At 42.0% G+C, this 27055-nt stretch overlaps 1 protein-coding gene across 4 annotated transcripts in view; it reads left to right on the top strand.

The window, feature by feature from the left end:
* FAM107B (family with sequence similarity 107 member B) overlaps positions 1-22481 on the top strand; it is a 79871-nt gene extending 57390 nt beyond the window's left edge. The window contains exons 1-4 of one of the 4 annotated variants that reach the window (XM_006273197.4): positions 7963-8029; positions 9379-9562; positions 16167-16320; positions 19178-22481. In XM_006273197.4, the coding sequence (XP_006273259.1) occupies positions 9435-9562; positions 16167-16320; positions 19178-19294 (399 nt within the window). In that variant the 5' untranslated portion in view covers positions 7963-8029; positions 9379-9434 and the 3' untranslated portion in view covers positions 19295-22481. Of the gene's footprint in view, positions 1-7962; positions 8030-8243; positions 8347-9378; positions 9563-16166; positions 16321-19177 lie in introns of those variants that run through there. The other 3 variants (XM_014607513.3, XM_019487544.2, XM_014607514.3) reach the window with 3 other exon arrangements.
* Positions 22482-27055: the final 4574 nt, after the last annotated feature.

Here is a 27055-nt window from a genome sequence, read left to right as displayed (position 1 = left end):
TCAAGCTCGCACTTCCACGAGTGGTTTGAAGAGGAAAACCTACAGCTCCACTGCAGATAGGTTTAATAAGAGAGTACAGAAGTGCTTGAGTGCATGCCTGGAGGTGTTATCAGCTTGGCTGAGCTGCATGTCTTGGATACTTATCTTTTCCCCCCAGAGTCCTGTTTGGGGTTTACAAGGTAGGTGCCCCTATGCACAGATCCACTAAGGGGTCCGATCTAGACCCAGTGTGCATAGGGACCCGTTGTGGTAGGCCTGCTTAGAGTTCAGTCGTGGTGAGAGGAGGTAGTGATGCTGCTGACAAACCTAGCCTAGTGAACAGAGCACTTGCCCAGGAAGCGGGACTTTTGGTTAACAGACCTTCAGCGTGCACGAGTTCAAACCTTGCTTCCCATTCAAAACCTCTTATGAAAATTAAGACTTTCTTGACATAAATCTCCCATATCCGCAAACAGCTGTTTAAAGCATTTACAAAGCAAAGCTGCCCAATGCAAGCTTTGACAAAGCAGGGGTAGGAGCAGGGGCATGCTCCAGCTTCCTCCTGAAGCTGGATTATTGGGTAATCGAGATGCATTGGGCCGCAGAGGCGGGGAGGGAGGGAGAAAAGAGATAATAGGACATCTGACTGTCACCCAGTGAGGGGGTGTTCTGTGTTTCAGTCCCATGACTGTTTATGCATTTCAACCAATGGTTTATTAAATGGAAAATGCTTAAACAGTCCGTAGAGTTAGGGACCAGACGCAAAGACTCCCATGCTCCCAGGCAAGTACTCCAACCACTGGGTTATTATATAAAAGGTGGGTAGTGATGCTGTCTGCATTTTCATCCCCAAAAGACAGATTTTCTGTTTCTTTCCCTGATCCAAATCTCATAATCCCTTGCACATGGCCTCAATGGACAGGGAAGGGTGGGGGTGGGGGGTGGAGAAGTCTTTCCCTAAATTAGGAAGAGAACAAACAGCACTTATTCAAAATATAATCCCCCCATTGGGATCAGTCTATAAAAAATGGTCCCAATCAGGAGTCTCTTGCATTCATCACAAGCCTCATTTCTACAGAAATTATAGTGGTACGTAGCTGATATTCGTAAGCCTTGTTCTGTGCATTGTGTACCAGGAAAGGGGAAAGCTGTTTAGCAGAGATTTTAAGCAGCCCTTTTCCAGCTAAGCCTGGTTGTTCAATGTCCACTACTTATGTAACTTTAGAGCAGAGTCATGCTGAGGTATTTTTATTCTAATTCCTCTTAAAATCAGGATAATGGAGGGGTGGGGGGGATGCCAATGATATCGTATTTCTCCTGAAAGAATGCCTTTGGGTTACTTGTACTAAACCACAAGTCTGTGCAGTGGTTAAATGATCTAAAAATGTAAGTCTTACAAAAATAGCGTTTGATGGTTTATAGGACATTCAGACCAGATGTTCTAGATCTTTAAAGAATATGATTTAACTTTAGGAGACTTAAAATGATTGAGTTAATACTTCTGTGCATGATTAAGTTCAAAGTTTATCTGGGCAAAAGAAAAAGATTAAAATCATGTGAATAAAACCTGGCTTGGTAGCTTTTAGCAGAGTTCTCCAAGGCCTGGATACGTTTATTATTTTTGATGTTTTATGTCTTTTTAGTCTTTGATTTTTATTAAAGCGGCCCCCAACTCAGCCTCTACTTTCACAGCCAGAAATAATTATGTATACCTAATCCTACAAACATGGGATCTCATGAAAATTTTGAAATTCAAACCCCAAATTAGTTTTCTTAGAGAAGGCGATTTCTACTGTAAAACAACGGAGGAGAAAATAAAGGTGATGTATATAAGTAAATGTGTTCTAAATAAATTCAAAACCTCTTATGAAAATTAAGACTTTCTTGGCATAAATCTCCCATATTTGCAAACAGCTGTTACAGCATTTACAGAGCAAAGCTGCCCAAGTGTTTCTTAGCACTATATTGTCAAGACCTGGTCTGAAGCTGGGTCAGATCATGGTGAAAATGCTTGTGGCGGTCTGTAGCCCTGTTTACAATAGTGCTTCCACTGTTGTAACTGCCCATAGCCCTTTCCCAAAAATCCCAGTATAAATACAGTCAACGGGTATGAAATGAAATGAAAAATATAATAAACCCCAATGTGTTCATTGGAAGGTATGTGGGTGGATTCTGGCTTCACAACTTTCTGTCTCCGTGGATAAAATAATAGAGTATAAAGGCTTGTACTCCCATTGAGTTGACTGGTGAGACTCTCCTTGATTTGAACCCATCTGACCCTTTGTTTTGGCTTTCACAACTTGCTGATGTGATAGCTTGGAGTAGCTTTGATACCTCTGAATAGACATGAAACCTATACCTAAGTGATTTTATCATGTGATTTTTGTTACGGAAAATTGCCCACGGTTATATGGCTAACGGATACTTTTCCTGTTCCGTTTGGAAAGTCAAAACTCTTTGTTTCTGATTATGTCAATTTTAGTGACTTTTTAAAAATGTATAAAAATAATTAATAAAGTCCAAAGTTCACAAGAAGTTAGTCTGACTTAGTAGCACAATGGATAAATGGTATTTTGTTCCTGCTTGGGTAACAAGGTCAGTCGAGACATACCCAATGTCTGTATTACAAGCTCTTTCACCTTGAATTAAAGTACAAGTAGACCAGTGAACTGTATACTCTTAATAGATTACCTATTATTAACAACAGATGCTGTAGAGGAGCCTCTCACATGCTTGTAAAATAGGGGGCCTGTTAAATATTTCTTTGAACCACAACCCACAGAAAAATAGTAGTAAATCCTAGTTTGTTTCTTTTTATTCAAATGCTTTCATTGCTGCCAAGTACCAGTAGACCAGTGAACTGTATACTCTTAATAGATTACGTACAACTAACAACAAATGCTTTAGAGCAGTGGGGGCCAACCTTTTTTGGCAGGCATGCCACAAATTGTCCCTGCATCTTTCCTGAGTGCCACTCTGCTATCCCAACTGCTGCTCTGCCTTCTGCTGCCCACACTGTGCTTCCTGCCTCATCTAGGCCTTATCTGCCACTTTGCTGTCTGTCCAGTTCCCGATCTGCCATGCACCACACACGGGTTGCCCATGCCACTTCTGGCCCTTGTGCTGCAGGCTGGCCACCCTGCTTTGGAGGAGCCTCTCACTTGCTTGTAAAATAATGGTTCTGGTAATTCAATGTCTTTAAAGCAAAACACACAAGAAAAAACAAAGTAAATTTTAGTTTGTTTTTATTTTAAATGCATTCATTGCTGCCACAAATTCTAGAAAGCTGTACCCAAGAATAGTCAAATCCAATGAATTGCTTTGGAAAAATTATTAAAATTTGCTTTTACTAATTGTAGAAGGGAGAGTGAATATTAGATTGAAAAGCAGTAGAAAGAAGATGCTTATCTGTAGCACTGGCATGTTTCAAAACAAAGTGGGTATATTTAATGACTAGTTTAAATACTATTGATGAAAGCATTCAGTACATACACATTGTAATTTGGATCAGAAGTGTTTTGATGGATTAACTTTGCATTTTGTGAGTAGAAAGAGCTTTTTCTCTTCTCAGTCTCCTGGATTTTTCAAGGTGGGAGTATGCTTTATCCAGGGGTGAGGAGGGTGGCTCTATTCCCAGCTTCTGGCTTGGGTGACACAAGCCAAATTCTTAAAAGTCTCTGGCTCCTGGAAAGCACTACATTCATCATGCATTCAGACTGTTAAGCACGTGATGAATTATAACATACCCCATGCTCATCCGTTTTTCTCACATGATAAAAATGGCAAACCAGCCACAAAATGTTCCACAATGAATGTGGAACACGTTGTAGCTAATTTGCATCTTGCTTAAATTTTTGTCACGTGGAACAATTTGTCAGTTTTTTACCTGTGAAACATTTACTGTACTTTCCGTTTGTAAAGCTCTTTGAATTGCAGAGATGTTATCTTGATTAGTTGCCTGCATCAGAAACTGCAGGTTTACCTGCAAGTTTGTGTCCACAAACTGATTGAAGTTTTGTTTTGTAAAGATATGTAACCTGTCTGGGTAGTAGTGGCCAAGTGGCTGTGGCAGTGGACAAGAAATGCACTGGCAATTCCCTGTGGAAGTTTGAATCCCATCCATTATGAAATCCTCTCGAAGAAGGCTCTGAAGAAGGGGGTGGATTTCTATCTTCCTGAAATGGTTTAGGGATAAAACTTGCATCTATGTAGGGGGTTGCATCTAGGGGAGGGAGTTGGACAAGACAACCCTTGTGGTTCCTTCCAACTCTGATTCCATGAACGGAATGGAATCTCTGAAAGAGACCAATGGGAGTTGGACGTCTCACTTCCTCCTTCTTCTCATTTGAAAATCCCAGCTGGAAAACTCATGGCATTGTAGAATATGCAATGATTTCCAGCTCTTGAGCAAGTAGTATCAACTCTAGTCTGTTGCCAACAGTTTGTTGCAGCAGAAAACCTCAACTTCTGACCTCAAAGGGTTAGATACTACAATGAGGACAAGCCGTTAAAAATGAAATGGGAGAATGGAAGAACAACACAGAGCTATATCCAGGCACGTTTTTCAAATTAGGAGAGCCCTTTCAAATGACTGAGTGGGTTTTACTGATGCTTTCCCAAACAGAGTTACATTCTGCAGAACGTTTTTGCAAACATTCCAAGGCCCGATGAATTATTCGCGTTACATTTCCAAAGATGTTAATGTTCCCTCAGCTGTGAGAAGTCTGCTGTAGGTAATTCTGTATCTGCTGTCTAATTTTCTCTCTCTCTCTCTCTCTCTCTCTCTCTCTCTCTCTCTCTCTCTCTCTCTCTCTCTCTCTCTCTCTCAAAGCAAATGGTAGTCTTTTGTTAAAATAGCTTTAGGTTTGTTGCTGGTTTATCTTTGCAGCGTAGTATAGTATTGTAAATGTTGTAAGTTTGACAACTACAATCAGTAAAATGTAACTGGCAACATCTTATTAAAATATATGGTGTATTTACTTTCCACCCGTAATAAACCTGACCTGTAAACATTTGATTTGGCCATCTGAATTGTGCCAGCTTAACGCTGCGAGAATACAAATTGTCCTGTCCTTTTAAAAAGAAGTATATAGGCTATGTATTGTAGCCTATTCAAGGGCTATGATAAGGAGGATCGGCTTTCATAGAAAATAAACAAATGGTAGGATGTGCAGAAAGGTTCTTCCAAAGAGAAGCATGACTTATTTCTTTAGTCATCATGGTAGGGATGTAATAAATTGTTAGGCAGAGTATGTAAGAAAATGTTGGCATGACTGATGCGTTGGGAGTTGCCTTTAATTTATTTAACTGTGTATTTGATAGTTCTTAGGGTCAGAAGGGACCTAAACAGATCATCAGGTCTGACTCCCTGCCCCAGGCAGGAATGGGTGCCAGGGTCATAACACCCAAGCCAGATATCTGGCCAGCCTCCTCTTGAAGAGCCCCAAGGTAGGAGAGAGCACCACCTCCCTTGGGAGCCCAATCCAGAGCCTGGCAGCCCTGACTGTAAATTGTTGTCCAGCCTGAACCTTCTCTCTAACGATTTGTAGCCGTTATTCCTAGTAACCCCCAGTGGTGCCTGGGGAACAGAGCCCCCTCCCCTCCCCCCCCAATTCCTGCTGGTCCCTCCTGGTGAGTTTGTAAACAGCCACCAGATCCCCTCTCGCCCTTCTCTTGTGGAAGCTGAATAGATTCAGGCCCTTTAGCCTCTCTTCATAGGGCCTGACCCACTGCCCCTGGACCATGCAAGTGGCCCTCCTCTGGACCCTCTCAAGGTTATCCACATCCCTCTTGAAGTGCGGCGCCCAGAACTGGACGCAGTACTCCAACTGTGGTCTGACCAATGCCGCATAGAGGGGGAGGATCACCTCCCTGGACCTGCTTGTGATGCGTCTGTAGATGCACAACAAGGTGCGGTTAGCCTTATTGACCGTTTCATTGCATCGGCAGCTCATGTTCATCCTCAAGTCAGCAACGACTCCAAGATCCCTTTCTACCACTGTTTTGACAAAGAGTGGCGTTCCCCAGCCTATAGGCGTGTTGCTGGTTCCTTCTCCCTAGATGCAGCACCTTGCACTTGTCTGCGTTGAATTCCATCCTATTCTTGTCCGCCCACCTCTGTAACCTGTCTGGATCTAGCTGAACCCATGTTGGTTGCCCCTGAGCATTGCCTCCCCCGCTGGGCCCTTGCAGATGTGCTCCTTGTTAATTTTCTCAAAGGTCCTCCCAAGGACCAAGGTAAGGCTGACTGGCCTATAATTGCCAGGGTTCTCCTTTCTCCCCTTCTTGGAAATGGGGACCACATTGGCCCTTTTCCAATCCCCTGGCACCTGGCCAGAGCCCCATGAGCGCTCATATAGCTGTTGCAGGGGCCCCCCTATGGCCCCCACAAATTCCCTCAGCATCCTCAGGTGAAGAGCATCTGGACCTACCGATTTAAACACGACCAGCCTCTCCAAGAGTTCCCTAACTGGGTCGTCCCTGACCCTAGGTATCCTAGTGGGGGAAATGTCCTGGTCCCTGTTCAGGAACATGGAGGCAAAGAATTTGTTAAAGAGGTCAGCTTTTTCTTTTGCTGCAATCACCAGATTGCCAAGCCTGTCCTGTAGGGGTCCCACGTTACCCGGTGCCTTCTTACTCCCTATGTATTTGAAAAAGGACTTTTTGTTATCCCTAATTCTGATCGCTAGCCCTAGCTCCATCTCTGCCTTGGCCTTCCTAACAGCCTCCCTGCGATCAACAGCAAGGGAGGTGTAATCCTCCTTCGTGATAGCCCCTTGCTTCCACTATTTGTATGCCTTCTTTTTTGCCCTCAGGCATCCCTGGATGCCTTTGCTGAGCCATGGGGATCTTTTAGCACTCCTGCTTCCCTTGGCGCGCATTGGGACTGAATCCCTTTGAGCTCAGAGGATTGTCTTCTTGGGGAACATCCACTCGTCTTGGACTCCCATCTCATTGAAGCTCTGAGACCCCAATGCCTCTCCTACTAATCTTCTTAGTTCATTGAAGTCGGCCCTCCTGAAGTTGGGGACTTTTGCCTTATTGCTTGCTTTCACCACCCTGAGCTGTATAGTGTGGTTTGTAGCAATAAAGGATTTTTCACAGGTGTGGAGCCATAGCCAGGTTTTGCACTACTGCAATTACTATAGTTGCATATTACTCATGTTAACACAGAAAGGTCCCAACCAGTATTGGGAAGCTATAGAGTTGAATGCTGTACACATGTGCATGCGAACACACACACGCACGCACGCACGCACGCACGCACGCACGCACGCACATACCTACCCACCCTGCCTTGATGAGCTGAGTCTAAGGCCATTACTCTTCTACTTGTGCAGGGGTGGTTGCTCCCACTAAATCCAACAGGTGATGCATGAAGTGCATGGAATGGAATTAGCTTTGTGATTCAGATAAGTTTTATTTACGGGGAAAAAAGGGTGCTTATACACAAGCACGGAGGCTGCTCGGAAACACTGGAATTCCAGTGTTTAACTGGGTGGACTCAGTTAATCAAGTCTGCAGAACCGTGGCGATTGCCACGCTTCAGCAGCCTCCTGTGTCTCATGTATCAGTGTCCCTGCGCTTAAAAATGGTGGGGCACTCGAACTAAAGCTTGTCGAATGAGCTTTAGTTCAAGTACCCCCCCGTTGCCATTTTCAAGCACCCCCGCCATCTGATACGGGAGACATGGCAGCACCCCCACCTCCAGAGCACGTGTAAAAGTGTCCGAAGAGCCTAATTCAGATGCGTCTACATGGATACAAATCCAGAGTAATCTTGGCACTAAAACTGGGACTCCACTTTCAGTTCATTCATTACTAGGAATTCTTCCATTTACTCCCGTGGACTTAGAATAAGGCCCATAGAGCAGATGTTAACCCAAGAGCTGAACCCTCCAAGCATAAATACACAAATTATCCCAGATTAATGATTAGCTAGGGAGGAACTGATGCAGCTGTAATGTAACCGTATTGAATAATTGAATAAAGGAGATCGCATTGTGCCTTGGTTAAAGGGAGAGATTCAGCTTTTCTTCCAGAAAAAGGTGGTGAGTCTTGCCACTTCTTACTAGTTCTATATGAAAAATATCCGTAGTGTTCGGCTGTTCAACAAAGCAAGCCAGACCAAGGGCTGTATTTTTATTTTATTTTTTTTTAATGTATATAATGTTGAATCAGTTTCTCTCTGAAACAGCTGTGCACTTTGAGATTTTAGTTTTTAAAATCAGTTGTTCACTCTCGTGCAAGTCTTTTGTTGCCAGATTCCCCCAGTGGGGATCTGTGATTGTAACAAGAACACAACTTGGCCCAAGGTGTTTCATTTGAAATGCAGGAATTGTGTGTCCCGTGACCAACACTGCTAAAGGTAATGAAGTATTGAAAGTCGTGTTCAAATTATTTCAGTATTGAAGCTCACTCACTACCTTATGATTAAAGAAAAGTCTTTATTTTAATGTTGTGACTACGTATGACAATGCTAGGCTTTTTGTAACTTTGAATCAAGTTTGCATGGTATAAATCCATTGTAGCTTTATTGGCTCCAAGTGAACAGAGCTATGTTCATTTACACGGAGTAAATTTATATGGCTTGAAGCTTAAAAATTTCCAATCAAAACTCAGAATATTTATTTGGAATTCACCTGTGATCCAGAAGCAGATTTTCATTTGTAGGTTTTGGGACATGTTTTCCAAATTAAATGAATTCTTTAAAAAAATGCTGATTGTATTGTTGAAAAAATATGTACTTCTGTTGCGAAGCCCTGCGTGTACTATTGGACTCTTAATCTAAACGAACTACCATTCTCCTGTTGCTCTTAAAATGAGCTTCCCAGGGGTGGGTGATGGGAGTTAACATGGATGCCACTCATTATTTAATATAGCAGTTTGTTTCAAATATTTCTGACACTTCACTACCTTGAAATGCTTGTTCTGAGCTCTGAACCAGGAAAGGGTATGTGTAATCCATTGAAAATCAATAGGACTATTCACGTAGCAAACTTCAGCTAAGTGCTTTCCTGCTTTGCTGAGTTGGGTCCTCAATACAGAAGTCTATAAAATGTGATACCTAAAATAATCCAGTATCAAAGTTCACAGCGTGAAAACATTTTGAGGAGAAAAGTGTTTATTTTGTGGCTTTCCACTTCTCTTCCCTTTTCCCTCCCCAGTAATGCTGTTTTTGCAAAGTATAAGAAGCTGCTGTAATTTGCTCCTTGGCCCTACTTATGTACCCATTGTCAGTTTTATTCATAAATGTGTAATACAAGTGTTTAAATACCAACATAACATGGCAGCTATATGTACACTGCAGCCTTTTTCTTTTTCTTTTCTTTTTTTCCCCCCTCATCATTAAAAAGACCTTTAATGTATTTTTACCGGGATGATTTCTTGTGTTTTGCAGATAGCTCAGGTGAAGACACTGAACCCAAAGATCTATACCTTATTCCAAGAACAATCATGGCTGAACCTGACTACATAGAAGATGACAATCCTGAATTAATTAGACCTCAGAAATTAATCAATCCTGTGAAATCATCCCGGAACCATCAGGACCTGCACAGAGAGCTGCTCATGAACCAGAAAAGGTAAAAAGTGAATAAATCACCTTGTGTGTGTGTGTGTGTGTGTGTGTGTGTGTGTGGCAGCTGAATTTGTGGTTCTCAGCCAAAACCTCATGTTACCCAAAACGCTAATAGAGCTTTTGTGATATTTAAAATCCCAGTATTTATAGCTGGGTTGGATGGAGTTGATCTGTTTTTTTGTTTTTGACAGCTGCATCTGGTGCTGCAGAATCTAACCCTTTTGTTTCTTATTTTGAAAAACCTTAATTATTACCATTTATAGTCATATTGCAATACCACATGTAGGCCTCATGCAGGTTGGACTCTGTTATGACAGTAGTTGTAAAAACACATAATCAGTGATAGCTACTTTCCCCAAAAGCATTTTAGATGATCTTTAAAATCTGAACTGAATGTATGTAAATGGATGCAGTCTGCAAACCACTGAGGACAATTGCTGCCACATTTATCTCAGTGGGATGTTGAGTCTGGAGCCTACCTTCAGTTCTTCAGCAGCTGTCTCAGGTAATCAAAAACCACAGGAAAAAACAATGCTGAGCATACCTTGAAACTACAAAAGTCTGATGGACCAGGGCATTTCTGCAGGAATTGGCAAAGCTTAGGTTAGGTCTCTCTTTTTTTAAGGAAGAAATTCTTCAGTTTTTTTTCTCACTCACCAGCATATAACATATGTTGGGAGAGGGGTGTATCTGATAGATATACACGTCAATTTAGAAGTTATATATATAGATATATCTAACTTCTAAATGATATATACATATGCATACCCTGCCCAGGACATATCTGGGATTAGATAGATGGATCAAACACGGTGTCAAAACAAAATGCTTTTTTTTTTTTTTCTTGCCCTGCCCCAGCCTGACCCTAGATTACAGGGACACCTTTAAATCAAAAATGTCACAAGAGGAAGTTTCTTATTAGTCTTCTTTATGGGGTAGTTTAGTATATATTTGACATTAGGCTCTTTTGATGCCTGCACATTTCTGTTCATTGTGCAAGCTTCATTTTGGGACCTGAGAGAGAGCCCAGTACTTTTATGTACCTTTTGAAGAGCTGTGATGGAACCTGATACTATAGATTTCATTGGGCTCAGGATTTGATCAACAGTAGCCATATTACTTGTATGAATTGTCAACTTAAAAAATATTAGTAAATTGAACCCTGACACTGTTACCTTTTAGTGTAGGGTATAACATTGCTTTCTTGTGTTGAGAGACTTGTCTATCCTATCCATGTAAGATTTAATTTGCATTTCCAACCTAAACGTGGCTTCTTTTTTAATATATTAGCAAGATCCATGATTTCAGTTCCATCACTTGGGTTTCACGCATTCCTTACTGACTAGCTTTGGCCTTGAATAAGCCATTTAACGTCAGGTTTTGCATCTTCTAAATAGAAATGATGAGTTAGATGCTGACCAGTGGCTTGAAGTTGCAGCAAAGTTGGTTTAGGATGGATATCAGGAAATACTTCTTCACCGTTAGAAGTGCGGCAGTAACATACATACCTAGGAAGTTGTAGCCTCTCTATCACTGCAGGTGTTAAAAGAGAGGTTGGACAGCCACTGGTCAGGGATGATCTAGGCATAGCCATGCGTATGTCCTACTATGGGTATTTCCCAGGCACCTGTGCTTTGCTGGTTTCCCATGCCCCCCTTTTCTGGTTTCTGTGATTACTTGCTTCACAAGTGCACTGTGGGTTTGAGCATTTACAAGAAAAGGGAGATTCTTCCAGTATATAAAGATAAACCTGATTTTGAAACGGCTGGTCATACGAGTCATGTTGTGACTTTTGGTAGGGCTAGTCGGGTGAATGAGAATTGCATGCGCCAGTAAGGGTTTGTGGAATGTGGACCTGACTCCAGGGGAGATTAGAAAGGATTGCATTATATCTGTATGGGATGTGCGGTCTCATCAATTCATGAAGGTGAAGACGGTTAGGATTATGACTGAACCTTCCTTTTTTATTTTCTTTTTGCTTCAGTGAAGTTCCTGGCTGTATAGACTCCAAAGCAACTGGACTGGATACAAGTTGATCATTTTAAATGATGGGACTACTCTGGTACCATAACTTGTAGCCTAAAGTCAATCATCGTGGCTGCCTTAGATTTGTAATGTTCTGCTACTTCAGATTATTTTGTGCATCGCAGCCAGGTTCTGAGTCAAAAATCTTCTTTATCCCAAGAATTTTTTTTTAAGTGTTATCTAGGCTTTGGAGGAAAGTCATAAACACTAAAATCATTTGGCTGCCTTCAGCTTTTGACTGCTTTCTCTTCGTTTGGATTTGTAATGAGTAAATAACGTGATCGGTTTTGGCTGGAAGACAGAGTTTTTCTAAAATTAGAAAGTTATCCTCAAAATCAGGGAAGACAAATACTGAAGTTTGGTGGTTTTTAAGTATCTGAAACTCTATAGATACAGAATTTTAAAATTGGATAATGTGACTAATTTCCTATTTTGAAGAGTTCCAGTTGTAGAGCGCAGCTATTCAAACCCATATATCTGGGCATGAAGGTAGCTTCAGGTGTTTTACAGCAGAGCAGATCGGGTTTTCCAGCACATCAAATTGATTGATTGAATTATTTTCCAAATGCTCAACACCTTTTTAGCATCTTCCAGGGTATTCCTTAGCAGTTAATTTAGAGTTACAATACCCCTGAAATTTGTCCAATATAGACTTTTTAAAACTGTACTATATTTGGATTTCCTTTTAACAGTTATACATGTATATCACAGCCTGAGCTTTTCATAGAAAGAAGAGCACAGTGAGCAGTATTACATAAGCTTTTAATGAAAATATTTATTTTCCTGTCAGGATCCTGACATTTTAATGAGTGCTAGTTGGAATCTTTTTCCTTCCACGTGAAGGAAGATTTGTAACTCCATATTCATTCGTTGCAAAGAGCTGGAAAGAGATGACAAAATAGAGGGACCTGTTCTGGGAAGAAGACTGGATTGGATTGTCTTTGCTCCTTTCTCTTCTTCCCTGGACTTCTCATTTGCATCTTTCTCCCCCCATCTATCTTATCCTCCCTGAGCCTTTTGGATAGTCTAAAAAAAGTAAAATAAATGTTCTACCAATGCACGATGTATTTGGCACTGATCACCATAGAAACGGAGTTAGTAGTAATGTCTCTTCACCCTGCAGAATAGTTGCAAAGGTGCCAGGTCTATGATGGCTGCCTCAAATGTTGTTATTTCGGAGGTAAGAGGAAAAAACAAAGAATTAAAGCGGGGAATAATAGTCCAGAATTAATTAGTGGTTAAAATGTATGATAAGCGGCCCAGCAGGCTCCATTAGACTGATTGAGAAACTTCCCTACGGAGAGATACAGGAGAAACAGCATCGTGGCATTTTCAGACTAACCGGATTTCTGTATTGGAGTCTTCATGCCCGACCCTGCAGGTTCCTCCACTTTGTTTCTGGGGCTGTAGGATTTGGGGTCAGGGGCCAGGGGTAGAGTTGGAAGGAAAAGGGCCTGTCTGCATTTCTAATGGTGAAATCCCCACAAATGCTAGGTTTAGATACATAACTCTGAATGAATCATTTATGTGGTCTACTTCTCCAGTGGCATTGAAATGGACACATTACACCGACTGCCAAGTAGATCAGAAAAAGTTCACACTTTCAGGGGTTGCTTGTGTATGTGTGCGCACCCTATTTTTTGCTAATGGGATTAAACATCAAAGTCCAGCTCCTAGCACCAAGCAGTTTAAAAGCATTGAAAGACACTTGCGGTTTTGTTATTGCTGATCTTGTAAAATACGGGTAGCTGCACTGAATTAAATCTTTACTTTTTCCTTTAAGGTTTATATGAGCATAAAGTACTTTAGTCTGGAGTCTTTCTTTTTCTTTTAGAAGAATATCCTATTATACAGAAGAATTGGGCTGCCTCCTTTACCCATGCTTCTTTTTATTGTCATTTTGATTAGCAAGAGCATTTAATTTTAGATCCTTATTCACTTGCACAGAAGTAAAATACTTCTTTTGATGCAGATTTTTGCCAACAGAAAGAGTCTGTAGAAAGATTGTAAACCTTCTTTCTTTAAGTAATATTTTTGAGTTTTAGTATTGCAATCATCAGACTCATGATCCATCCAGGCATACAGGGTTGACCAGCCAACATGTTATAATACAAATTGCCTTGCCTATACTAGATGTTTAACATATTAATTAATACACCACTTTATGCTAATGAAGATATGCAGAGCATGGACAGACTTAACATTTCCATCAGTATTGAATCACGGTATAACACTTTTGCTATGTAACCAACATTTTTATGTACTTCTGTAGCAGTGCAGGTGTAGCAGAACTGTAGTCACATTTAGCACTCTTTCATTTATTCATCCAAGGTTAATTACAGTGATATAGCTCTCTTAGTTTGGCATAGGAGCCAGTAGAGGCTCCTATAGTAATATAACATCTGGTGCAGTTCCTGAACGTCGACTCTCCCCTGTCTTTTAAAGCACTCAAGGATTCTGTCTGTCAGTAGCCGTAAGGTGGGCTCCCTTGAGCCCAAGCATTGACCAGCTAATCAAAATTATGCATCTACTTTAGAGAAAAGACTGTGCTTTGGTTGGGCTCAGTCAGCACTCTCCATCTTCCAGATGCAGACAAATGCATACGCAGCCTGATTCTGCACTGCCCTACATAGGTATGGTCATTTGAATGCATAGTGGAAATAAACTGTTCCCTGGAAATGGTAGCAGCTAACTCCCACGCTTAGTCCAAAGGTTAAGGCAGAGGATCCTGTGGTGTATGCTCTTTTTCTCTATTAACATGTGTTTGCTGGTAAGCGTCAGCCAAAGGGGCATTCAAGTTTGACTCCTATCAGCTAACTCGTGTTAAAATACAGATTGCACTGTCTATACTGTGATTTTGCCTCATTATAGTTAATGCATTATAAGTGAGGGCAGGTTCTCCTGCTACTGTAATGTACAGTAGATAGTGCTACCTGTGACTGTTAATGCTGAGTGCTGGGCAGTGATTAAATAACCTGGCAACCTCTAGGGTGCCAATGACTTTGCGTAGAAGAATGCCTTAGAGGTGGGTACTAACCTTGCCAAATCAACGTGAAACAAACTGAAGAGCCTCTTTATATCTTCCTCTGCTGTTAGCTGCCCTTCCTGTTGTACTCCTAATCTATCTTTAGATTACACATTGCTCAATGTGTCATATTACTGAATGTTAAATAAGAACAAGATATGCTACTTTTATAAATTGCATCCGTTTCCTGACCAACTTGACTCGTTACCACTGACTTGGAAGGCTCTGTAGGTTTGGCCCACAACACGCTTGATTCCCTATAATAGTAGTAAAAAAATGAGTGCTTCTAATCTTCCCATTTTAATGCCTTTCATTTTTATGCAGTGCAAATATAAATTCAAAATGGCATGAAACATAATGAAATATTAAATAAATCTTGTAAGGTCTATCCCATTCAGGGCATGAGATATATTATGAGAAGTATAGTGAGAAGCATTTAGTGTTACTAAATATTTAACTTTGCTGGCGGTGGGTGTAATGTGCAAAGATTTGAGTATTGCATAATACATACAGTAATTCATAGATGTAATGGTAAAATGTCATCTTAATACATCATTGTGCAGTGCTATCATTTTGGCATAATGTAGAAGAATTAGGCAGCTATGGAGATCCATCATGTATGGGAAGGGGAAAAAAGTGCTTTCTTAAAATTGAAATTAAAAGTACTTAACAGCGTTGCATGTTTTTAAAGAAAAGACGGTAATAATGGCAATAGAATTCAGACCTGTATGCTTTGCGTTTACTAGAAATGTAATATAGCAAATGCCAGTCTCTAAATTAATTTGAAATCTCCTCACAGGTTTATTCTTTATCCTGGCAATATTTAGGAAAATTCCTCAGGTGACCAAGATAGAAAGATAGTAAAAATAATGGAAAAGTGCTAAATAATCTACCTTCCCCAGTAACCACAGACTTGAAAGAAGTAAGTTGTATACCAGAGAGGACCTTGTAGGAGGGAAAACACTCACCCTCCCCGCAAGATTTTAAGCTTCTCATTGGGAATTTGCTAGTCTGATCTCTAGGGCCATCACAATTGTAGTTAAGGATTTCTGCTCTTTGAGGTTAGCATGGCAGCTGTCAATGTTTTCAGCAAAAACGATTCACCTCTTGAACATTGCAGCCAGTCACGTGTAAAATACCCAGATGCTCACAACCCCCAGGAGTAATGTGGCAGAAATCCAGCTGAGAACAATTTCCCAACTCTATTCATGCAGACTTCTGTAGATTCAGCAACCTGTGCAGACCTCAGTGAATCAAGTCTGTGTAGTCTGTTACTTAAAACAGGAAGATGGTGTGCTGGACTTCCAGGTCGTGTGCCCAGCCAGCTCTGTTCTTGTTTTTACTGGGAAATTTCATCTGTAGTAGGGGTCCCCAATTCTGATGTGGATCTGGGCTTTTGGTGTACTTCTGTGCAGTGCTGCATTAATACTCTTAAGTCTCCCTTTTGTTCTTAGATAACCGATTGTTACCCTTTGTAGAGAGTACTTTGGGAAACCTGCTTATGCTTCTAAGAGAATGTAGCTCATTAAAAACTCTGCTTTTCTCTCTCTTTTCAAAGGGGTCTTGCACCTCAGAATAAACCAGAGCTGCAAAAGGTGATGGAGAAGAGAAAACGAGATCAAGTGATTAAGCAGCAGAAAGAAGAGGAAGCACAGAAGAAGAAATCGGACCTGGAAATAGAGCTACTGAAACGACAGCAGAAGCTGGAGCAGGTGAGCAGGGAAATGGTGCTAGCAGGACTAGAACTTGGTGAAGAACCTCACTGCGTGAGAGTAGAATAGGCTGGGTTTGCTAGAGTAGTTGGAAGACCTTCCTGTGTGGGTATTTACATGTCGTCTCTGAGCCCCTTACAATTCTGAATGGGCTGTGTTCTTTCAGCATCGTCATGAGATACAAAAGTGTTATCTTCATTTAACAGGTTAGTGAATTGAGGTACATGGGAGATAAAGGCCGTATCTGCACTAGGAGTGTTTTGCTGGTGTAACTCTATGGACAAAACCCTTGTAGTGCAGACACCGCTACAGTCACAGAGTTCTTTTGGTGCTATAGGTTAGGCTGGTTCAGTAAATGAAATACTAGTGTGCACTCTTGTAATGGCAGCTATATTAAGAGCTTACCAGCTAAGCAGAGTCACATTTCTAAGCAGCACCGCTGTGCCAGCAAGATTTAGCAAGCTAGTTGGGCTACCATAGCTGAGGATGGAATTGAACCCAGATTTCTGAATCTTGGTCCATGGTTTTACCCTCTTCACATCTTTCTTCACCCTCTGTTAAAGAACTCTTGAAGCTAGTTGTTGTGTGGTACTTCCTAACACGGCCAAATACAAGTTCATACATCTCGGAGCAAAGTACATAGGTGACATGTACCTGATTGGTTTCTGGGAAACAGTCCCCACATACGTTTCGGTCATAGCAGAGAAGAAATTGGACACCAGTCCCAGTGCAACACTGGAGCTAAGAGCACAAATGAAATCTGTGGCTATAGCCCAGAAAACGTCAGGCAGGTGTATTTTCTCTGTACACAACATAACTGCGAGCACTGCTGGGACGCGTGCTTAATTCTGGTACCACAGACAAGGTTCCTTGGGTGAATTTAGTATCTTTTATTAGACCAACCCGAATAGTTGGAGAATAGTTATTAAGCAAGCTTTCGGGTTCAAAAACCCTTCGTCTGGTAATTCTGGTACCCGCACTTCAGAAAGGTTCAGAATATTTCTATAAGAATAACTCGAGAGCTGGGAAACATGCCCTTAGATTAAGAAACAAAAGCAGTTCAGTCTAGTGACAGTTTTATGCAGGACGAGGTACCTACACAGAGATGAGACTTCTGATTGTAGGTGATTAGTAAGCCTAGTAGAAAAAGGCTTAATGAGAGCCAGTACTTGGAAGCTGACAATATACAAGAAATAAGGTACCAGTTATTAATAATAACTAAAAGTAACATATAATTACCCACTAGAATGGGGGTGGATCCTCCATCCCTCAGTGTCTTTAAGACAGGATATGTTCCTGTAAGAAATGCTATAATCAACTCGATTAAAGGTTGGGCTTAATGTACAAATCATGAGGAAGGTGGGGTTCTTTGGCCTGTGTTATGCATCTGGTCAGACTGGGTGATTAAAAAGGTCCCTTGTGGATTATAAATCTATCACCAGGCCTCTTTTAAAAAAGATTTTTAAAAAGGCACTTTACTTGCAGAGCTGGGGAGAAGGTGCTTTCCTCCTATCCGCTGGGGTTAGATGCAGCGCTCTGCAGAGGGACAGCCACTGTCTCTCTCAAGGTGCCTTGTCTCTGCATTAGGCAAGCATCTAAAGTGCCCGCAGACAGAAGACCCGATCCTCGAAAGCATCACTTCTCCTCTTAAAAAGAATCCATTTGAAGAAGAAAAGTTTGAAGAACAATAAGATCTGCCTTAATAAAAATCCAGTTAAGTCGGCTAATATTCTAATGAAATATTAATTAACTAATTACATTTCAAGCCTAAAATTGATATGCATTAACAGGTAAGTGCTATCTTTGAGGAAGGAAATGGATTCTGTTTATCTGGAGCTCGGCCTGCGCTTGGTAGATCCTTGAAATGCCCTTGGTTGGCTCAAGTTCAGATTCAGAAATGAAAACTCTTGTTTACCAGAGAAAAAAGCCCTGCCCATAACAAATAGTGTTGCAACTCTGGGAGCCCTGTAGGTCGGCCTGACACCATGATTCATCGCAGAGCATAGCAGTTCTTATCTTATCTTAATAAGATGTGTCCCTTGTCACAGAGCCAGGAGGAGGGAGAGCCTGTTCGGGTAGGTGCTACACAATCCCCGTTAATCAGCAGGGAGACCTTGGTGTATTCAAATGAAACGTTGCTTTCAGGAGTGCATTTACCATTCATTTTACAAAGAGGTGCTTCTTCCTGCTTGTCGGCTCCTAGGTTTGCTGTCAAGTGGTAGGGCTGCTAGTCTTCAAAATGGTGCGTAAAGCAGCCAGCCTTCTTTGCCAGTGCATGGCTACAGTGAATAACCTCATGTCCTACCGCTTTTTTGGATGATTCCACATAGAGGCAGGAACTCCGAGATGTAAAAGTTCAAGGGATGGGTACTAAAGGAACCGAGGACATTCAGGATAGGCAAAGATACCTCAGGTGAGGCACTTACCTCCATGGCTCAGAGCCTGTTCGCCTGTGTTCTCTCAGGGGACAGGATTGGCAATCCAGGAGTGGAGTAGAAGAGGAGAGGTTATCTTTTTTTTAACCAAAGATCGCAATGAGAATTTGCTCCCAGACCCTTTGCCCCATCAGACAAGCAGTTTGCCCCATGTACCAAAAGTGTTCCCAAATCTAACGGAGCTTTGAAGAGAGAAGGGTTTGGAGTGAAATAGAAAACAGATGCAGTCCAGTACTCTTGATTGAAGCCTCTTCACCTTTTGTGGGGTGGAGGAGGGGGGAAAGACAAGGGGAATGTTTAGTGTACCCTCTGTCATACCTGATTCTTTGAAAATAAGCTTCCTTCTGCATGGAATGAAGGCTGTAGTTTTGCCCTGCAACATGGTCATTTCATTTTATTTTTATATGCAAATCTCTTTTAAGCTGGAACTCGAGAAGCAGAAGATACAGGAGGAGCAGGAAAACGCACCTGAATTTGTAAAAGTCAAAGGCAATTTAAGGAGGACGGTCCAAGAAACTACAGAAGCCCCAGACTCCTAGAGCAAGCACCTGCTAAGACTGCCAGCGTTCCAGTGGTGGCTGCAGAGAGAGATTGTCTCAAATTTGCCCGCAGTAGAGAGGATAAACAGCATCCAGGTGACATTTGCTGAGGATGAGTTTTGAATTTCTGGAACGTGTATGGATTAAGACTGCAACATAAAACGATTGAATTCGCCAAACACAGACCTGAGACAAATGGAAGCAGCCTGTTGTCAGTTCAGGGTTGTGGACATCTGAAGTGCTTAATCGGAGACTTAAAAGAAACCAGGGGCCCTAGATAAACCCCTTGAATGTTGCACTGCTTGGTTTCTTCTAATCCCAGTTTAATGAAGACATCAAAGTTGTATTTTGCTCTTTTTTTTTTTTTTTTAAGGAAAAAAAAATCCTCTGCTAGTATTTTATGGAATTTGGCTGTGCAGTAAACTTCTCACTGTCTGTCCCTTTGGTCTGGGTCAAGTCTGGTTGGGAAATGTGGATTCATGCACTTAATTTTAATAGGTGTTTAAATCCAGAGAGGAAGTGGTATAGTTTAATCATACCTGAGCACCTTGGTTATCTGTTACAATAGAGGAAATTGGTGTGGGGAGATGGGAATGCTTGCTTTCAGCAGCCCTGAGCAGCTAGAAATATTTTCAGCCAAATTCCACCTCCGGAGGTGCATCTAGAATTTGGTCCTTGAGAGAACAAAAATCAGATTATTTCCCTACTTGGGCAGGTAAAAATCTGATTTTTATTTTTTATTTTTTCCTTTCTACCTTCAGACACTCCTTTATCTTCCACAGAGGAATTGTACTGTGGACAGGCCCATGCAGCTCCACCTGCTCACCTTGCTTTTCCCAGCTCTTACAGGCAACCAGCCCTCACTTTTAGTTGTTACATTTTGAAATCCTGCCTATTTTGTTGATGTGTTTTTTCTGTGCTGTGAACCCCAAGATCCAAACTCAGTATTATTGGGTTGGTCAGGACCTGTAATCGCACTTGGTGTGACTGACCACAGGCCCATTGAGCTAGGGGAGTGATTCTACCTGTGAACTCCCATTGACCAGAACAGGGATGGCGACCCAGACCTGCTATGGAGGGATAGTTAAATTGCTACTGAAATGAGAAACCTTTCTTAATTTTGCTTTATGAAATGGACCTGATTTATCTTATCTTTCCTTTGCCTCGTGAAATGAGGGACTCGCATTACCACTGAGTTTTAAGGCTGGATTTCTGTCATCCTCGGGCAAGTAGTCCCTTGAACTGCTCTTGAGTAAGGCTCTACTTTGTTTGATGAAGAATTTGACCCTTTGTGTTTATGACTACTGTTTTTTTCCAGGGCATCCTGGAGTTGGGCATGCGGAACAGATGATGGCTCATGTAGGCTCAGGTCCTAAGCTGAGATAAATGGGTGCACATGTCTCAAAGACCTTAGAAACTAGAGAGAAATGCTCATCACACCAGTGGTGATCTGGTTGTAGTTTTTGCCATCAGTTGCTAAACAGAAATACATCCTAGCTTGTGCTTACACCTGAGCTCACTGTTTGAGAACACGCTCTGATAATATGAAGTGTGTGCGTTTCTGCGTAAGAAGTTTTATTGTATTTTTCTCTTTTGCTTTCCCTTCTGCATCCTGGAAATTAAATACAACTTCAGTTTAGCAGGCAGGGCATAATGCGCCAACTTAGCTATGCTTTCTGGCTGCATCTGTCATGTCGTTAAGATCCAGGCATTTCTTATGAGGACACAATCAAATTTAGAAGTAAATTAAGTTGTGACAAACATACTACCGTTGACTAGATTTACAGCAAAGCTCACGTTCAGAAGACTGAACGCTAAAAGGGCTTACAAAATTGTTCCCTTTATGGTCAGTTATAGAGGATAGATTATAGAGGCCAAATATAAGGATCTTCCATGCTGTTTTCCTGCAAAACAAAATTCTAACTACTTCAGCTTCTTCCCTTCTGTACTTCCTTGGGAAGGAAGTCGTCTTCCTGTTGGTCAGCCCATTGTTCAGATGTTCACACTGATCAAGTGACTTGGCTGCTTGTCTTCTGTTAAGACGGCCCTACACTCTTGTTTTATGTGGTGCATCCTACAAGACAGGACTGTGAAAAATGCTCCCTTAGAAATCCTACCTTGATTTTTAGCCACCCAATCCCTGCCTCATCACGACCTTCTTCAAGTCTGCTGAACTCCACTCTACAGCTGCTCTCATGTTCAACAGGCAGGTCTTCAGCAAGAGGGAAGAAATGCCCATCTTGCCTGATCAACTTGTTTTCTCAGAAGGAATCGTAGGCTTTACCACTTCCCTTCCATCTGTGAGACAGCCCTGCTACTCACAGCCACTGATATAAAAGAAATTGGGGTCTAAACTCAAAATACAGGGAAGTCAATGGGAAGATCTCCTTTAATTTCATTGATTTTTGGATTAGGTGATTGTGGCAAATGCAGGATGGATCTTTTCCACTTTCTTTTCCTATTGGCTTGTGATTCAGGGTAGAGCTTTTCTTTCGCAGAAGGCTTGAAAACTCCCTTGTACATAAAGTGTGAAGTAGGCTTTCTTTTTAATTCAAATTCTCTCTTGCTAGATTAAATACTAGTAGAACGTTGATGCGTGTGTTAGGACACCGTAGAAATCTTTGCCAAGGAATCCCAAAGTCTATTTGATGGTGTTTCGAAAGGCAAAAATCGGTCATTAAAATCAGGGTCCAGCATTGGGCTAGAATGTGCGGCCCCTAGATTGGTGACCACTTAGTCACACCAGAAGTGCCATTGTTTCCAATGGGGTGCTTGTTTGGAGGGCAGTTTGCCCTTCTGAGTAAGGGATTCCTAATTTGGCCCTTAGTTTTTTGGAATTTTAAGCAATCCTCCAAGTGTTCCATTGATTTAAACTTTTACCACTTTTGCCTCCAATAGGGCAAGAATCTTTTTAACCCTTTACTTTTTGATACTAGGATAGTAAACGTAGGGTTTTGTTTCTAGCTCCTAAAGCTGGCTTTAACCTCCTGTTGATATATCTCCTTCTTTGAGTGTACATATATAAATATATATAAATATAAAAAGGGAGCCTTAATGGATTTGTTTTCATAATTTAATATTTTTTGTATTTGCTCTTGTATAATTGTTTTTAAAGGTATGATGAAAAATGAGGGTGGAATACTTAGAACCAAAGTTAAGCTTAATAAAATCTACTATGTGCTTGGAATATGCAACTGTGTCTGTTATCACCTGCTGAAATGGAGTTTCTGAGCTGGGCTGAAAGTTTTCCAAGTTTATTTAAATATTATGTTTTCTTTTTCTTTTTGCAGGGGGTAATTTCAAGGTCATAATGACGCGGTTGCTTTGAATGGCAGCCATATTTATATGTGCTAAATTATGAGCATATTAGGTTGGCAGGTGCAGCTAAATCTTGCAATCATTTTGCATCCTATTTTCAATGGAAGGCATTTAAGATATGGACAGAATATGGAGAAGCAATTTGAGAGAGAGAAGGATTGCAAAGCTGTTTAGCTATTGCAAGTGTGTGGAGAGGATGTGTTAGGGAAAATTTTAATGAGATTAAATAGTTCCTAGAAACTATCACGCTCAGGTTTGCTACCCTTCTTAGCGCCAACTGGATAAAATTCAGTCCGGAGATCAAGGAGGTTCTACCACGGATACATTTTGCCCAATAGAAAAAGCAGTGAGGAGTAAGTAGGGTGACCATATCATTTTTAAGGACCTGTTGCTCCATCTCCCTACCAAACTGGAGCCTGCACCCCTGTGATTCTGGGACTTCTGTTTTTAATTTTCACCAACCGGCCAGGACCAGTTTACGAAATCCGGGAGTAATCTGGTCAAATCAGGACTTATGGTCACCCTAGGAATAAGAAATGAGAGCAGTCCTGGGTTTAGTCTTGCAAAGATGCTCTGAAGTCAGAAAAACACTTAAGCGTATGCGTACAAATGGGACTATTCAGGTGTTTAAATTTAAGCACGTGCTCAAATGATTGTTGGATTGGCATCAGAATGCTTAGCAACTGTGGGATTCAGTTGTCTGACAACAAGATGATGACATGTCAAGGCAGACTGGCAAAAACAGGGAGAAATGGAAAAAAGGAGGTGTGGGTAGGTGAGTGGCTCTCCCCTCCTATACTGAATTCTTGATGGCAATGACAACGTTGACCTGAGCACTGAGACTAGCCCAATCAGGTGTAGAGAGGAAAAGAGACAAAAAGAAGTGGGTCGAGTGGAAGGGGGAGGGAAGAGCAGTGAAATCAGAGCAGATGTCAGGAAATGCTCTTTCCTTCAGAAAGTACTCGGCGTGGGGAATGGATCCTGGCAGTGCTGCTGGAGTGGAAACACTGGAGCTGCTCCAGGAGCTGTCAGATTGGTGGGGGAAGGTAAGAGGCAATGGGGTGTTAATACAGAACCTGTCAGAAATGTGGCCCTGTGCTCTCCCCCAGCACCCTCCACCCCAAACTTACTCAAAATGTGGTTCAAATTATCCTTTGATTCCAGTTTCAGAAACAAATAAAGGGAAGAGGGTGTGTGATCTGCTTTTGTCGTGATTCCAGTAAAAACAACGCAAAACAAAAAAGATGCACTTTCTTCGTACAGGGTTGGATTGCATCATGCTAATAATGTATCGTGTCAGATGGCTTTGCACGTACTATCTTCTGTAAGTTCACTACAGGGAGGAAGTCTGTTCTCCTTTATCTTATGTTCATTTGAACATGATGTACTATGCAGAGAGAGGCTTTGGCTACCGTTAAGGTTGGGCCAGCCCTAGATTTTAGTCCATGATTTAAAATTGCTTGCACCCATGTGACTGACATAATGATTTCTGGCCTGGAGAGGAGAGGAAGCAGCCACAGCAATGCAACTATTAAACGATTGAAATCAGTACTGTCTGCATTGCTTTTAAGGAAGGTACAAGGGGTGAAGGAGTTGTGTGCGCCTCCCGAAGTCTCTTACTGCTGGGGAACCTCAAAGGCAAGATTCCCTCTCTGAGAACACGGAAGGGCTGGCAAATGAGTGTGTGCACAGAGGGTTGAGATCTGGGAACATGAAAATACAACCTAATGCAGGTTTTTGCTATAAATTTGTTGCACTTTAATAGCCTCTTATCTGACACACTCAAGTCTTAAAATATTCTGGTGAGCGGCATGAAATCCTTTGACTGATGGAAATGGAAAACCGTGACAACAGAGAAGATGCGTCTCAGAGGTTTTATAAAAGAAGATGGTGGTCTGGACTCTGTCCTAGGCTCAAACCACTGGGCCTAGACCATGGCCTCCCTGCCAAATTTTTGGCATCACTAGGCTGAGGGTGGTTTTACGAGGGAAGCAACACAAAGAGTGTAGAATAAGCCCTTTAGAAATAAGAAGGTTACCAAGAATGACCTGCATATTTCAAGGTTGTAGTGCCTGTATGTGAATGATAGTGAGGAAGGCTCTGTATCTTCCCCTAGCATATTTATGGGCTTCATCCTGCTCCATTAAAATCAATGGGAATTTTCCCCATTGACATGAATGGGAACAGGACTAAGTGTCAAACAGTGTCAAGGACTGCTCTGAGGAGCAGGTCATTGTGCAGGCCATCTTAGATTTTAATGTTGCAGTTCAACCAAGCCCCTTTTCTGTGCTAGCTGAGGGCAGGATCCTGGCTTATCAAAATATTTGGCATCAACCTTAGAAAACGTGTTTTGTCCTTGATATTTATCATGCTGTTAGCGTTAATCACAAGCTATTATAAGCAATCGCCATGCCATGTAAGTTCAGAGTACAATGGCTTCCTCTCAGCTATTCCTCTTGTCTGCAGTCACAAGACATGATACAGCTGAAGGTTTGGCTGTAGTACAAGAAAGTCACAGAAGGCCTAATAAGCCTCAGATAAAAGAACCCTAAACCTTTTACATCACATGCCTTTTTGCAATTTTCTTTCAGGTTTGGGGGAAGGGGGGGTTTCCTTTATACAGGTAACTGATTGGACAACACAGCAATGAGGAGCAGTGTCTTTTCACAACTGTTTGGGGAGATAAATGAATGGAACAAGAATCAGGACAGCTGATGGGGGTTTTAAATTCCTTTTTTTTTTTAGCTTCCTTTACATACAGTGCTCTGACTTGCTTTTGGCTCAGAACTAATTACCTTTGTTTTAGATGGCAAGTTCAGACACTTAGATAAATACATATAGACACACTCAGTTATATTAAGCTTTTACCTAGAGTTGTGCATGTTCTGTGTGCTTCATGAATATTATTTCCTGTGAGTAGTAGCAGAAGCTGAAGGTACGTATTCCCCTCCCCCCCCTCCTTTAATGGATGGAAACTACTACAACACTTCAAGGCCCCAGAACAATTTGGTGTCAAGCCCAGGATGAGAAATCTGCTTTTGACTCTCAGTCCTGTGCTTAGACCTCTTGATTGACTGGATACACTACTTGGTACAGCTGTATTGGAGAAAAAATGTCTGATGGTGCACTTGAAATTCTTAGCCCTTATCTATTGGGTTTGAAACTCAAAGAGAAGTCAGTGTCTCTAAGTCCTTCATATGATACAAGAGGCATCTTAGACTGTATGCAGAGGCAGAGGGAAAGACGTGCTCCCTACAGCAGGCTGAAATCCAGGCACTCGGTGGTTGTGGCTTAGCAAATTAACACTTTGAACTTTGCCCATTTGTTTTATTTTGTTGCTTTTTAGTTTAATTTTGTTGCCTTTTGGGGAGCAGGAGGGTTATAGTATGGCGTTGAAGAAAGGAGTTCAAAGGCAGGCACTCTAGTAAGTGAAGCCAGGACTAAAAGATCATTCCCTGATGGAAAGTTAAATAAGGATTAGCTTTTATCATTAATGACAGGAAGAGAGAGACTTTCTTTAACCTTCGGCTGCCAGACCCTGAAGTCCTTATTAAGCCTTTCATCAGGGAAGCTTTATTTAATAAAGTCCTTGTGTATTTTCCTGGTGGATAAATTCAATATGCAATCAGTAGTATTGCACTGGTAAGAGTTTTATAGTAAGAGAGCACTGTTTTTTCAGCTACAGTACGGTAGCCCAGAGAATGCTGCTAGCACAGCCCATGGGACTTCAAACTCAAGTCCCTCTTTGGACCTGTCTGTGATGGCTCCCTGCTGAGCCTGGGATCAATGCAGAGGACCAAGCTCTGCCTACTGGCCCTCAGCCAAGTCTGACAATTGGCAGAGTAGCTGTCCTGAGCACGTGCCCCTCCAGTGAGTCCCCGAGAACAGCGCTGGACTGCCAGCTCAGGACAAATGCTGGGGAACGGCTGGGCTTTGTTGCATGCTGAGCAGAAGCAAGTGACTGGGTCTTGATCTTTGCAGTAGCATAACTAGGGTGGGGTGAGTGGGACATGAACCCCATCTTCAGGCATCTTTGCCACAACACATATCACCCTATGCTGCCTGTGCTTGGCTATAGGAGCTGGGCAAGACAGTCCCACACCAAGCAGTGTATCCCCCCTTCACTCTGCAGAGGAAGCAGCATATAGGACTTTGCTCCCCTTCCCCATCCTCATACACACTCCCATGCTTGGCATGCCTTCCCCCCTGCCCTACCCTGAGTGTTGAAGGATCCTGGGTGGTGGTCCTAGGTCTGGCAAGGAGGCAGCATTTCATGGCCTCAAACACGTGGCCTACGCACTAGGTTGGGCAACTGCTGCTGCTGCCCTAGGTGCTGACTTGGGGGAGGTGGAGTAGGAACAAATACTGCCCCCACAGCCACATGATTGTGCTGGCAGCGTGGCGCCGGCTGGAGGGTGCTGCTGCCCCATGTCCCCAGTTACA

Source organism: Alligator mississippiensis, chromosome 4 (assembly GCF_030867095.1).
Source record: "Alligator mississippiensis isolate rAllMis1 chromosome 4, rAllMis1, whole genome shotgun sequence".
In the NCBI taxonomy this organism is placed as follows: Eukaryota; Metazoa; Chordata; order Crocodylia; family Alligatoridae; genus Alligator; species Alligator mississippiensis.
The sequence above is the reverse complement of the archived record's forward strand: the minus strand, read 5'-3'. Positions and strand labels throughout refer to the sequence as shown.